Source organism: Saccostrea cucullata, unplaced genomic scaffold (assembly GCF_032062105.1).
Source record: "Saccostrea cucullata isolate Sc308-1 unplaced genomic scaffold, CSIRO_AGI_Scuc_v1 ctg3865, whole genome shotgun sequence".
In the NCBI taxonomy this organism is placed as follows: domain Eukaryota; kingdom Metazoa; phylum Mollusca; class Bivalvia; order Ostreida; family Ostreidae; genus Saccostrea; species Saccostrea cuccullata.
Window position 1 is genome coordinate 48,553 of NW_026937281.1, and position 13,948 is coordinate 62,500.

A 13,948-nucleotide genomic window follows, 5' to 3' on the forward strand; every position below is an offset into this window, starting at 1 on the left:
TTTTAAAACATACCACCAAATTTTCACTAATTCTCAATTATCTCCCCTTGAATAAGGGCATGGCCCTTTATTTAAACAAACTTGAATCCCCTTCACCCAAGGATGCTTTGTGGCAAGTTTGGTCGAAATTGGCCCGGCGGTTCTTGAGAAGAAGTCGAAAATGTGAAAAGTTTACGGACAGACAGACGGACGCCGGACAAAATGTGATCAGAAAAGCTCACTTGAGCCTTCGGCTCAGGTGAGCTATACAAAAATGTGTAATACATTGTATAATATTAACAAGCACATGTAAATTTGATCATTTGTGTCAAGAATAGATTTTTAAAGTCAATATAAAGTTGTAAACATAGATCAACTACTGCTATGTTCAGAAACAAAAAACAATTCCCATTTCTAATAAAACAATAAACAATAATTTTTGGAATGAAATAAACAGCCATGTGAATTTCATGCATTATTAAAGAAAATCAATGTATGTATTAAAATAATTCAATAATCAGACAGATAAAGTTAATTCATAGAATTAATACAGGTGTACACTATAATCATAGAGCAAAAATCCAATTCACTACCTCCATGGATCCTTCAATGAATGGTTAATACTTTTTGTTCAATATTCAATACATGTATAAATTCCAATATAATCTACAATATTCAATATAATCTACAGGTTAGCACTTTTTAAATACTACAATCTCACAAAAATGCTCTATCACAACTCTTAATATCTGATATGATGAAAAATTATATGTCAAATGAATTGTATATTATGCAAATTATCAAATTATGAAAAACAGAAATCCCCGACGAGACTAACTCTACTGGTTTGCACCATCACAAAGGAAGAAAAAAGTAACATTTGGATTTGAACTCAACTATGGGAACCAAAGTACACTTTCTATTGCAATAAGTAACCATGGCAATGCAATCAGAATTTTTTTAAAAAAATCTACAGTGTTATGTATCTTTGTTTAGTCTGCATAAGTACTTACTTTAAGAGTCTACAACACTAATAATCCTGTCAGAGTAGTATTGTTTTGATAGAATTTCACTAAAATTTCCACAAGGTAACACTGTTAAAATTTATTGAAATGAGACAGATAAACAGAATGATTTTCTAGATGAAATTCGAAATTTTATTGAAATCTTAAATAACCATGGAAAGAATATCGTTTTTAAGAATTTCATATGGCAACGCTTCCAAGAAATAAACAGAATTATATACTAGTGTAATCCAGTGTATCAAGTTTTCTTGAAATCGGATCAAAACTGTAGGAGGAGTAGCATTATGAAATTTTTTTTTTTACCCATGTAGACAATGGACACTTTACCATTGCATAAGCTTGTCTGGTTTCTGACCACTAAAAATGAAACATATTATACCGTATAAAGTTACAAACAAAAGCATGAACTCATGTAGATATGTGCTTTAGAGTATTTACTCCTAATAAAAAACAGGATAAAGTCTAGTGTAAAAGAAAATTCTAGCTAAGCTGAGCTGCAATAATCATAAAGCAAATAAAAATTTTACCCTGCAGTAACACTACTTTTATTAAGTGTGCTTATTAATTTGGGGTGTTCTTAGTCATGTACAAGCCATTTATTTTTGAAAGTTTCAGTCACACAATCAGGAGATTTCATTGAAGGAATCGGTACTTAGTACCCTGTGGTAGTTAGGAGACTTCACAGGAGAGTTGTACAATGGCTGACAACAGTTAAGTCTTTTACAGTAGGCTCGGATTCCTGACTTGAGAGATCTGTAAAACACAAAACACAAGTTATCCCCCTTTAACTTGGTGGTCAGTAACTTCCTTATGAATATGACCTGACTCTAAATACTTTTAACCATTATGAAAAAATGGAAAATAGATTTTGAAAATTCAGCATAGATTCGAAAATTTTCTGTAAGATTCCCTCTGCATTCATCACCGCATACCGGTTATTGAGTTCTTTAGAAATTTGTTCCAGGGACTTCCCTCTGGTTTCTGGTACAGCAAAGAAGATAAAGATCACAGACAGAGCACAGACAGCACTAAACATCACAAACGTCCAGGATACACCAATGTTTTCTACAAATAAAAAAATATATACAGAGTACCTGATAAGAAAACATTATTTCAAAAGTTTCAGATTTTTTTCCAACCCTAAATTTGAATAAAAGAAGGGACAATTTTTTTAGCAAAAACTCTGGCCTATCAAAACTCAAATATGCTGTAAATTTGTTCTGACCCTAAATTTGAATAAAAGATAGAACAATTTTTTAACAAAAATTCTGGCCTATAAAAACTCAAATATGTTGTAAAGAAAATTGTGATGTTCAAAATCTTTTAAACCTACCAAGGATATCCAGAAAAGTGAGTGAGACAATAAGGTTGGTTCCCCAGTTGAGCACAGTGGCAAGAGAAATGGCCCTCCCTCTCACTGAAGCTGGGAAGATTTCACTCAGGATTAACCAAGACACTACAAATTAAACAATTAATATTAGCACTGAATTAAAATATCACACAAATATACACACTTGTAAGCTTAAACCTAGACAAAATGCATATACACACTGGTATATCTTTTTGAGCATCTCGTGCAAATACTGCTATAAATGCTGTTATTTTACTTGTTCCTATACAATCAAGACAACTCTAATTGCTGAAGCACAAAATACAAACCAATAAAACAATCTACTAATTACCTGGACCAAAACTGAATCCAAAAGCAGCCACATATAACATGAGAGCCGTGAAGGCTGCTATTTTGCCTATGGTAGATCCATGGATGTGTACATGAGGTTCCTCCGTTGTTGTAGCAGTATAGTTATCCATAATGTAAGACAGCCAGTCTGCCTCGGATAATGTGTAAGAATCGTTTATAGAGAACATTTGGGGGGTTGTAGTGTAAAATACCGAGATGTTCCGATTGGCTTCAGTTAATGCTTCTAAACACTGAACACTTTCCTGGCAAGGATTAGATCCATAAATGTGGTCATTTAAATGAGAGATGATCCCCAGGAGGAGGAGGGACACACCCATTAATGTGGCGCCCGCCAAAAGGAATCGGCGACGGCCCCACTTGTCAACACAACACAATGTTATCACAGTCATCACCACCTAGAACAGAATTATTACTACATTTAAACACCTCAAAGCATTGTTTTGATAAAACATGATACATGAATCAGTTAAAATTATTTTTCCTTTTTACCTACATGCATGTATTTGAATTTATATATCCAATGTATCCAGTCTGATTAAAATCATATCCTCGATCCGCTCCTTTGTTTTTTTTATTGTTGATACACGAGGCCCTCAGAGTTAATCAGATTGCCAATGTATCGTGTAATGAACGAAAACTGACCATAAATTGATTTTCTTCATGAAAATTAGATATGTAAGATCACTGAACTAGAAGTGGCACTTCTGGACTTCCATACTCACCTTGACACAGCCGAGTCCTACAGTGGCTAATGTGGCTGCTGAGTCTGATTCAAACCCAATTCCTTCAAAAATAGTGGGGGCATAGTATAAAACATTGGGCTGCCCCGTACACTGAAAATTAAAGTATCTGAATTACGTTAGAGATAGAATGAAGTAAAAGCTCTCATGCTGGTAGTTTTCTTTATATTGTCTGTAACATTGATAATATGGAGATGTAATAACTTGGACCCATTAATAAATAGCTTGTTCCTTTGGTCACCTAATGCTTTTGTATCAAAGATGGACTTAATGGTCAAGCTCTGTTCAGAGACAATACATTGGGGATGCACAAAAAAGGTCTTTTACAATACCCCCTGGTAATCTGTTTACAGAGTAATGATAAAATGTTAATTATATCGATACAATCTCATCCACAAGATTTCCGCTTCAGTACCTGCTGAAAGAAAACTAGCCCTGCTCCAATGAACATCCGGCCTCTCATGTTGTCACTAGAGCTGAAGACATCCATACAGGTGTGTTCCTGTCAGGAAAAAAATATAACAAGATTTACAAGAAATCAGAAAATCTGAAAATAAACATTATGTAATGAAACTCTTCAAAAATAAATTTGCACTTTACAAAGAAAAAAAAAGAATTTTCAATAAAATGTTTAAATCAATAATTTTTATATACGTTGGGTAAAAACTAATGTTCCCTACCTTTTCATTGCTAATGGATGATTTTATCTTTTCTAATTCGCGATGCACTTGTATTTTCTTCCCATCCCTCAGTTTTAATAACACATCCTCCGCCTGTCAAACACAACATACTGTTTACCTTCGTGACCAAATGATCACAAGATAGCAGTAATTGGGGGAAAAAATTGATTATAAAAGAACATGTAGCTAAAATCCAATTGAACAATACAGAAAAATTTCTCAAAAAAAAAAATCCTAAATTCCTTCATAAAACATTAGTAACTCCATCCACCCCCTCTGCATGATTGTCAGTAAGAAGCAAGAAAGCAACTCCAGGTACTTGCCTCTGCATCTTTGCCAGTGAGGATGAGGTATCGAGGACTTCTAAGGAGGAAAAACATCCCCACTCCTTGTATTGCTGCAGGAATGGCTGATAGACCAAACATGTACCGCCTGAATAAAAGAAATATATTTAAAATTCATGAAATCAAATATCTTTTAAAATTGTGCTCTCTTGTATCTGACAGTATTAGTAATAACAACACAACATCTTAAAGATAAATTTTTGGAATCTATGTAGATTTTGGAGATCAGATCTTTAAACAATTTGTTGGAATACCCATGGGTACTAATTGTGCCTTGTACTTGTAATAAGACTTACGTCACATAATTTTTGTTAAATTCTATAAATTCAACATAAATTGTCAAAATGAATGAATTACTTTTGAGTACTACTTTGAATAAAAATGAATATGTATTTATGAACATGTGTATGCATAAATTTCCTTAAAATCACACGTGACAAGACAGAATCCTCTTACCATCCCTCTGTGACGTTGATAAATAAGTAGTTGACTAGATACGCCAGTAGAAGTCCAAGTGTGATCCCGAGCTCATTCAATGATACTAACTGTCCTCTCTTTTTCTGAAAATAAGAAGAATTTCTTATAACAAGAACACGAGCTATGCATTCTAAAACTACATATTTTAAGATACTACCAATTTATCATCACCTGAGGTTATAAAACTGACAAATTTGATTGAATAGAAATACAGTGATCACAGAGCACATATAAAATACTTCTGACTTACAGGGGGTGCGATTTCTGAGATGTAGATGCATTCTCCTGTGGCTGATAGAGAAACAGCAAATCCTAATAGAAGACGGCCAACAATCTGTTAAATATCATCACAATAGAAAAGTTAATATCAAACAGGAAGTATCTACTACAGCATATCAAACATAGACAATGCAATGTGCAAGGGGAAGATATAAGGGAGTTAGCTCAATACTGGAGAAATGTGTAAAATGCAGAAGGAAAAAACAAGAAAGCATCAAGGAATTATGTTTTGGAAGGATTATGATTGAGTTTAATTGATATTCAATCCATCCGAGTGAAGAACTTAAAAAAGCCTTTACAGGGAGGGGTATTTTGGCAAGAACTATGTACCTTCAACAGAGAGGTACCTATGGAAGAAACTATCTACGCAATAGGAAGTGATTACGAAAATCAGTAGTTTAACAGGAATCATAAATCCTACTTACCAGTGAAGGGTAATTTGGTGAAAATCCTAAAACAAGGGCTCCAACCAAAAACACTACTGTATTTACAATAATGGTCAGTCGTCTGCCAAATTTGTCAATTAAAACACCTGAAACCAAATAAATTAGTATACTGGAAACAGACTGCTTCAACAAACCTTTGTAGATATTGATCAAAAATCTTTTCTTACTTTCATGCATGATATACATTTGCAGTTAATATTTCTTACTTATAAAACAAGTGCTCATAATGATGCTAGAGGAAATGGAAACTTTTTAGGCAATCATTACACATCAATAAAATTCAAACTTTGCTCCATATGTAGCATAGCAGAATTTCGTATACCGTAAATCTGGAAATTTTTACTGTAGATAAATTTTAAGCAAATTTGCGCGTGCAATGCATTCGCAAAAATATTTTTCTTAAAAATAAGGCCATTCCAAGTTTTTTCTATGTTTAGCATCCGCGTGCGCCTTGGTTTTTGACATTCCATGTCAGAAAAAACAAACAGAATCAGGAGTCTGAAAATTAATTATTCAGGTCAAAATTTGTGATTTCCAGCAATGTCTTTAAATATTTGTATAATATTTCATTACTGGAATAGTTTCAGTATTTAATACCTTGATTTTGCTGAAGAAAATAATTTTCTTTCTGAAAAATAAATAAATGAAATAATTCTTTTGAATTACTTCATTCTTATTACTATAAAATATGTTTTATTTTTTTGACTTGTGTGTCTTTTGTTGAAAGATGGGTGGACGCTAAACAGGGAAAAAACTTGGAATGGCCGAAATCAACATGTAAAGAATTTTTTTTCTCTGAAAGTTGGAGTCTATTTTTAACTCAGTGAATAGGCGTCGGTAAGCACTGGTCATTTTCAAAAAGAAACCTGTTTATTATACTAATGTAACTACAAGCTAAATACCTGTGCGTGTAAATTGCCCTCATTATATGAAATATCGTCCGATGGTTTGACAAGCACTGAGACCGTGTGTCCCTTTTTAATTATTTTGTCAAGAAAGAGAGACCAATTATTTTATCCAACCATGTATCAACACGGGCGATAACTCTAGCTCAGGGCTTTAACTAGAGAGCTCCAAATGTAAACACGGCGAGTAAATTTTATGTGAGAAAAAAACCAAACGTTGAGAAAATTTAGTTATATTTTTGTCTTTATTTGGATTATATTTTAGGTTAAAAGACATACACAACCTCTAAAAGGTTAGTTATAATTAATTTAGAAGTCATTTTCAGTGCAAATCCTTTTGTATTTTTATCTTCAAAATTGTTTCAGAGCGATTCTGCAATTTCTTGCCACGTTGCGAGTATATTTGTGGTATTCTAACTGTGCATACTTAATTGAAACATAAACTGATATGAAAATCTTAAGTGATTTTTATTTTTAGCGCCAGTGACAATTCGCAAAATTTTGAAGCGTAAAAATTAATCAATAGCTTTTCGACCCAAATTCGCAGAAATAAATCGACGTTAAAATTTCCAGATTTACAGTATATATAACTTTAAAATTGTGTTTTTATTTTTATGCATTTATAATTATGATATATAGGTAGGTAAATAAAAGTTTTACAAATATATAAAATTACAATTATTAAAAGTGTCTGTGTTGATTTATTATACAATTTTGTTGAATTATTAATTATTTTTCCGCCAAAACTCTGCTGAGCGATTGGTTTATAAATATCACATGACTAGTGACCATAGACAGGTTTTGAATTTATTTGGGGTGTGACCACTCTCTTTCCGTGCTGTGGTACCAGCAGGTTGTGTTCTATAGATATCAGTTTACTTTAGTGGACTTTGGATTTTCCGTCATGGTATGTTTGACTTTTTGTTTAGTTTTTATCTTTCATGTTTGAGCATTGTTTCAGGATGAGATTTCTGCATTTCTATATTTTTCCAGTAGTTAAAAACTTGCATGTTTAATTCTCTTAGTATAGCACAGCACTTAATAAAATTTCCTGATAATTTGGAGAGCCTAAATTCCATAATTTTGGTAAGTCATTTGTTAAATACTATTTGTAAATGTAAGTGTAAATAATTGTTTTATTTTATTACTAAACTTTCATAATTAAATAGGTTCAGTGGAGATCACTTTATGAATTAAATTTTTGAGTGTTAAAACTATAACGATATTGAGTTAATGCGTTCAGATATGTATTAATCAGTGAGAGACTATTTTATGATTAGTGTTTTCTATTATAATATGAACACTTAATTGATTATTATATACATTACTGAGGTTTTGTACATTGTTTTGCAGGGCCTATTATTATGAATATCATATTTATCATGTATGACAGGATTTGAAATCATACAATATAACCTGCTGAACTTCAAACAGGTGTTGTTTTATTTCCATACACAATCAAGGTTTACATTTGGAGCCCCAAGTTAGGATCGAACTCATGACCCCTGGTTTACAAAATTACCAAATCTAAAACCTGAGGTTGTGGCCCAGGGAGGTAAGGAGGAAACTGGTTTACGTAGGTCAGCTAGAGTGAGGAAGAAACCAAAATGGCAAGAGTCATATGTCATGAGTCAGAGAGAGGTTAATGATGCAGGTAAGGAAAAATTGCAATTAATCACAAACTTAATCTGCTCGGATGTTTTGAAAGCTACTTCTCCGGATTTGATACAGAAAGTGGTTGATTCCATTGTAAAATGATGGGACATCATTTCATAGCCAGGGGGGGGGGGATGTATCTCTAATCTTACTTCTTACAAGTGATCCTTCTATAGATCCCATTAACATGGCACTGATGACCTTACCTGCAATAAGTGATTCCACTATAGCTCCCATTAACAAAGCACTGATGACCTAACCTTACCTCCAATAAGTGATCCAGCAATAGCTCCCATTAACATGACACTAATAACCTTACTTCCAATAAGTGATTCCACTATAGCTCCCATTAACATGGCATAGATGATCTTTTTTTACTTCCAATAATTGTTCCCACTACAGCTCCCATTTACATAGCCCTGGTGACATAGCCTTACCTCCAATATCCAATCTCGCATTAGCTCCCGTTAATAAAGCACATATGACCTTACTTCCAATAAGTGATCCCACACCAGCTCCCATTAACATGGCACTGATGACCTTACCTCCAATAAGTGATCCTGCGACAGCTCCCATTAACATGGCACTGATGACCATCTCCTGGAAGGAGCAGGACAGACAGAAGTCATCCCTCAGCTGTAACACTGCTCCAGAGATTATCCCTGTCAGCGAGAAAACAAAGCCTATTGAACAACAAGGCAGGTACAGCGAGTAAATTGTGGGTTGACCAAATGAGAGAAATGGATACAAAAGAGGAAGATAAATGCTGTATCACAGTGTACTTTAAAAAGTGGGTTTCATATTTTAGCTGCTTTGGTGAAGACATCAATTCACTAATTTAATAAACCACTAGGAAATTATTTATACGGTAAATTCAATACATGGAATGGACATGTGTGGCACTAATTTAAGATTACGCCCTAATTTTGAGTATGCCAATATAAGTACACATACGGTATACTAATCAGTAGGTCCTGAGACAAATGTATTTTTGTTTTTTTTTTAAATCAGTTCACGCCTCCTTGTTTTTAATTATCTTGATTTGTCACTACACACACTACCTATGTCATATCCAAATAACACTCCTCCCAAAGAGGCCATGATTGAGGCAAAGACCACATAGATGGAGCCACAGGTAGACTTGGATGGTATCCCATCATCCTCTACTGGGGCTGTCTGTAGGTGACACTCCTGTAATTCTATTTTAGTGGAATTCACAGCACTGTGGTCATCTGAGTCAGAATTGTCTGCAGCAGATACTTTGCTGAGAAGAACCTCTGAAAAAAATAACACATTTTTGTTTGGTACATTTTAAAAGTCTACTCAGTATTCAGAAAATGTACCAGTAGTTTTGATTTGTTTTATTATAAAAATGATTGCACTGTTCCTGCCCTCACCTAAGTCACCTTTGCAGACTATAAAATCTCTTTTAATAATAACTTAAAGATAGGTAAGGCCAGTGTTAAAGATGAGAATGGATGAGATAATATATGATCAGAATCAACAACAAAGTATATATGTGACGCGCCAAGCAAAAACCTCCCTTATCTCTATTATGACGTAACGTCAAAAGACGCGTCTAAAGTCAACAAGGTAAAAGCGACGTTAAAACGGCCCCTCCAAAAAAAACTCTCCCCAGCAGAACAAGGGTACCTTGTTTTATTTATATGCTAAGAAATATTCTTGGGTGTGGTTTGATGTAGTGTATTCTTTAAGAAGTTATTCTCCGTCAAGGGTCTGTGTGAGCTATGTTTTTCACAATTATTAAGTGTGCATTTTTTTAAGATGTCCAGTGGTGGTTAGAAAAATTTCCGCAAGGCCGTTTTTAAAATGAATTTTGTTTGCCCTCTCTCTATTCAGTTTTAATAAAAATGCGTCGGTAGGTGGGTCAATTATTGAAGGCATATTCTAAAATTAAAAAAAAAATTGTCAATTGGATGAGAAAATTCCGGAATGACGCAATAATTTGGATGTTTTGTAAAGATTTTAGTCGGTTCATCTTAAAAGGTAAAACAAACAAGACTTAGTTCTTGAAAATAGTTTTCTTTTATTTAAACTGCTAATTTCCTGCTTTTTCATCCTGATGTACATGCCAGAAAAATTAAACAGGAGCATTAAACTACTGTCTAGAAAAGGTATTTTTTTAAAATAGTGATGCAGTAAAAATTGACCTCTCTTAGCTATCCAATTTATACGTGAGCAGCTAACGCTGCGGTTTATATTTTAAAAAATGTAAGTTATTCCAACCCAGTTTATACCGTTTATGTAAATTGGATAGTTTTTTTTATTCCTTATAATTTAATTGTAAGTTAAAATTCATTCAATGTATGAACAAAATAGATTTTCATCAAAATCACTTCAACAGTTCAATTGAAATTTTACATCAGGCGGATCGATGTTTTTTACGCAATTGATTGTGACATAGGTAGCCCAATTTATAATGCAATAAATAGTTATTTTTTATACAATCAAATACCGCGTTATAACCATAATTAAAGTGCAGAAGTACATACTTACATCTTTTCACTTCCGTAGTCACGGTAGATGATGTAAGTTAGAAAAATGCATTGCTCTTTGTTTCACTTTTCTGTGCAAGTAGTAAGAACTGTACATAATCTTTGATAGCTTTCCTAGATTTTCGGTAAATGGTGAAGTTTAAATAAAAAATGTTATTCTCTATAGATACGACACAGAGTATAATCTATTTGACTTGATCACTTCTTCCGGAACTAGTTTCTAGCTGTTGATTTAAAATGTTCATTTTGAAGAAAGGACTTTCAAGTTTCTCAATTTATTTTTTAGGCGTTTATCACCTTTTCATTTTGTATGCAAAATGTAGACCCCCCCCTTCCCTTCTCCTGTGTCTGCTCTATCTCTTTGGAGACTTCGAGCAAATTTAGTCGTCACAGTACGGATGCTCGCTTACATTCTAAGTTATAGTCCCACTTTCTAAGATATTTTATGATTGAGAATAAAACAGATTGGACATATGTTTATCGACATTTTCAGCGGGGAAAAAATGAAACATTCCGTTTTTTGCTGCACTGTTACACTCGGAGTTCCTCGGATGACTCGTACCTCGCACATTACGGAGCGTAGCGGAGTCAGCCGAGGATTGTCGATTGGCACTGTTATGTATTCATAATCCGTTTGCTGATGTTAAAGTGTAAACCCATTGCATCAAATGTGAAACTGGCAAACATGATACATCACTAAAATGTTATAAGTAATACAAATTGTTACAAATTAATACAAATTGTTTGAACACTTTTAAAATAAGGTGAAGTGGTGACTTTAAAGTTTTGGATTCCTGATAGCAACATGATGTCGGTCATTTATAAAATCGCCGAATCAAGCTGTAACGCAGTCTCGGGTGCTTATTAAGCCCTTTAAACTGAGAACAGAATAAAAATTTTCATTTTAATAATTTTATTTTAACCTTCAATATTATTTCCCAGACATTTATTTACCAACATTTTATGATTTCACATCTACCTTGGAAAATAATACTCTTTTTTCCTTCTGTTAAATTGCATTATAAAATGAATATTTTTATGCATTTCAAATTACACGTAATTTGATATAAACATTTAACAAACTAAAACAATTTCAATAATATTTTCCCCTGCAAAAGTCGCATTGTACATGCCTACATGTACATACATACATGTACATCTATGGGGAGTTTTGTGCAAAATTAGCAAAACTAGTACGGTACAAATCTGCACAAAATACGGAGAAAAAAAATTAATGATCAAAACGCTCTATGTTTCAAGATCATGGATTTATCGAACATAAAAATTAGGGATGTAAAATCGGTCAATTTTTAATACTCGGTTACTCGGACGTTTTTCCGATCGAGTACCCGGGTACTCGGTAAAAGTGTAAATAAATATGAACAAGTAAATTGATGAATGTAAAACATTGTAAATTATTATAGAAATAAAACCACATGCTCTGATAGGAGGTTTACCTGTTAATGCATTTTTGTTGTAACAATGATTAGCACTTCGTGCCCGACTAAATTTAATACAACATTTTTTTAAGTTCAATTTATTAATCAGATAAACACAAAAAAATAAAATCGTTAGTGGTTCACGGTGTTTTTGTTTTAAAAAAATCTACTCCGTAAGGCCAAAAATAAAAATAGTCTTGTTTCCTGCTACCCGACCTACCCTATTTTTTTGCAGCCGACCCTAAAGTTTTTTTTTAGTTTTTGGGAAAAAAAATCAGGAATTTTGGAATTTCATGTTCGAAAACTGAAAAAAAATATATATTCCAGTGGAATTTCATAAAATTCTATGTTTTAAATAAGGACTTTCTTAAAATACCACTTGAGTTGTGCATCAAAAGACATGAAATTCAAATTTAAAAGGCAATATTGACCTGTGGCATGTTTAATTTGATGTTGTAATAGAACATATCCAAAGAAACACTGCCAGAAAAAAATAAAATAAAAAATAAAAATAAAATAATTTCCCTACCTACCTACCCTATTTTTTTTTCAAGCTGGTAGCAGGAAACAAGACTATTATTTTTTTTGGCCTAATTGTAATGTAACTGTTGCGTTTGACGTCCAGGTATCAGTCGTACAGTTTGACTTGAACTTGAGCAAGTTCTAACAGAGCGGATTTACGATTTTCGTATACTTTTCGATCCTAGATTTTATAGTATAACGGTACGGTATTTTGTAGTTTGGTGCAAAGATGGACATAAGTTTTTTTTTAAGTCTTTGTCTTCAACCATTTGTACATGTATTGGCATGTAATCTAACACAACCATATCAACAATCGCACGTGTAATATCATCTGTCTCTTTTCCCCGAGAATTTACGGCTTCTATGAGACTTGACAAAATTGTCTAATTTATTTAATCATAACCGAAACTTAAACGATGTTCAGTGAAAACAAATAAAGCAAATAATTAAATAAGGGTAGAAGATAACCGAAGGTGAGAAAAGCCAGGTAACAGGCGCTTGGTCACGATAATTACTGTATAAACACTGCCACGGGCGATAACAGTCATTTAGAGGAGAAGGAAACCCTAATTACTGTATGTACAAGTGCAATGAGTATTTTACGTTTAAAAACAGATTGTTTGATGCATTAATAGATAAGCTAAGAAATATTCAAAAATATACATCCGAGTAACCGAGTACCGATTTTAGTATTCGATACTCGGACGTTCGATCGAGTACCCGGTTAACCGGGTACTCGTTGACATCCCTAATAAAAATACATGTTGGCCGACTTGAATATTGCGTACTTCTTCATCTTACCCATACATACATCCAAAGAAGAAAAGGATAGAACTCTACAAGAGAAACATACAGTTTATTCATGGATGCAGAGTATCTTATCAATAAGCCAAATTTATTTTTGTGAAAGTGCAGGAATGTGTCAATCAAACCGCCAAAAAATTTGAAGTTTTAATAACTTTTAAAAGAAATAAGATTTTTTATCAATTTTTGTGTGAAATGCTATTAAAATATATAATTCGTGATATTATACAGAAAATATTAACTTCAGATCTGTGTCCAAGGACCTTTAAGGGTTAACCTGATAGCCCAAGCTCGTAGGTAGATATGCATGTATTGTTTGTATAAACCACAATATGGGTATTCATCTAAATGTTGCTTATTTCCTTTTACCGTTGCAATGATGTAGATTTCTGCCATTTTCTTGCATTAACAAAGCCATAAATTTGAACGTCTTT

At 33.3% G+C, this 13,948-nt stretch overlaps 1 protein-coding gene across 5 annotated transcripts in view; it reads right to left on the reverse strand.

The window, feature by feature from the left end:
* Window positions 1-278: 278 nt before the first annotated feature.
* LOC134247694 (solute carrier family 2, facilitated glucose transporter member 12-like) overlaps window positions 279-13,948 on the reverse strand; it is a 26,370-nt gene continuing 12,700 nt past the window's right edge. For 2 of the 5 annotated variants that reach the window (XM_062730025.1, XM_062730026.1), the window contains exons 3-15: window positions 9,295-9,510; window positions 8,779-8,895; window positions 5,652-5,758; window positions 5,198-5,281; window positions 4,927-5,030; window positions 4,450-4,558; window positions 4,127-4,219; window positions 3,862-3,948; window positions 3,429-3,539; window positions 2,687-3,101; window positions 2,338-2,460; window positions 1,937-2,069; window positions 283-1,757 (exon numbers count right to left, since the gene is read on the reverse strand). In XM_062730025.1, coding sequence (XP_062586009.1) covers window positions 1,628-1,757; window positions 1,937-2,069; window positions 2,338-2,460; window positions 2,687-3,101; window positions 3,429-3,539; window positions 3,862-3,948; window positions 4,127-4,219; window positions 4,450-4,558; window positions 4,927-5,030; window positions 5,198-5,281; window positions 5,652-5,758; window positions 8,779-8,895; window positions 9,295-9,510 — 1,829 coding nt within the window. In that variant the 3' untranslated portion in view covers window positions 283-1,627. Of the gene's footprint in view, window positions 1,758-1,936; window positions 2,070-2,337; window positions 2,461-2,679; window positions 3,102-3,428; window positions 3,540-3,861; window positions 3,949-4,126; window positions 4,220-4,449; window positions 4,559-4,926; window positions 5,031-5,197; window positions 5,282-5,651; window positions 5,759-8,778; window positions 8,896-9,294; window positions 9,511-13,948 lie in introns of those variants that run through there. The other 3 variants (XM_062730024.1, XM_062730027.1, XM_062730028.1) reach the window with 3 other exon arrangements.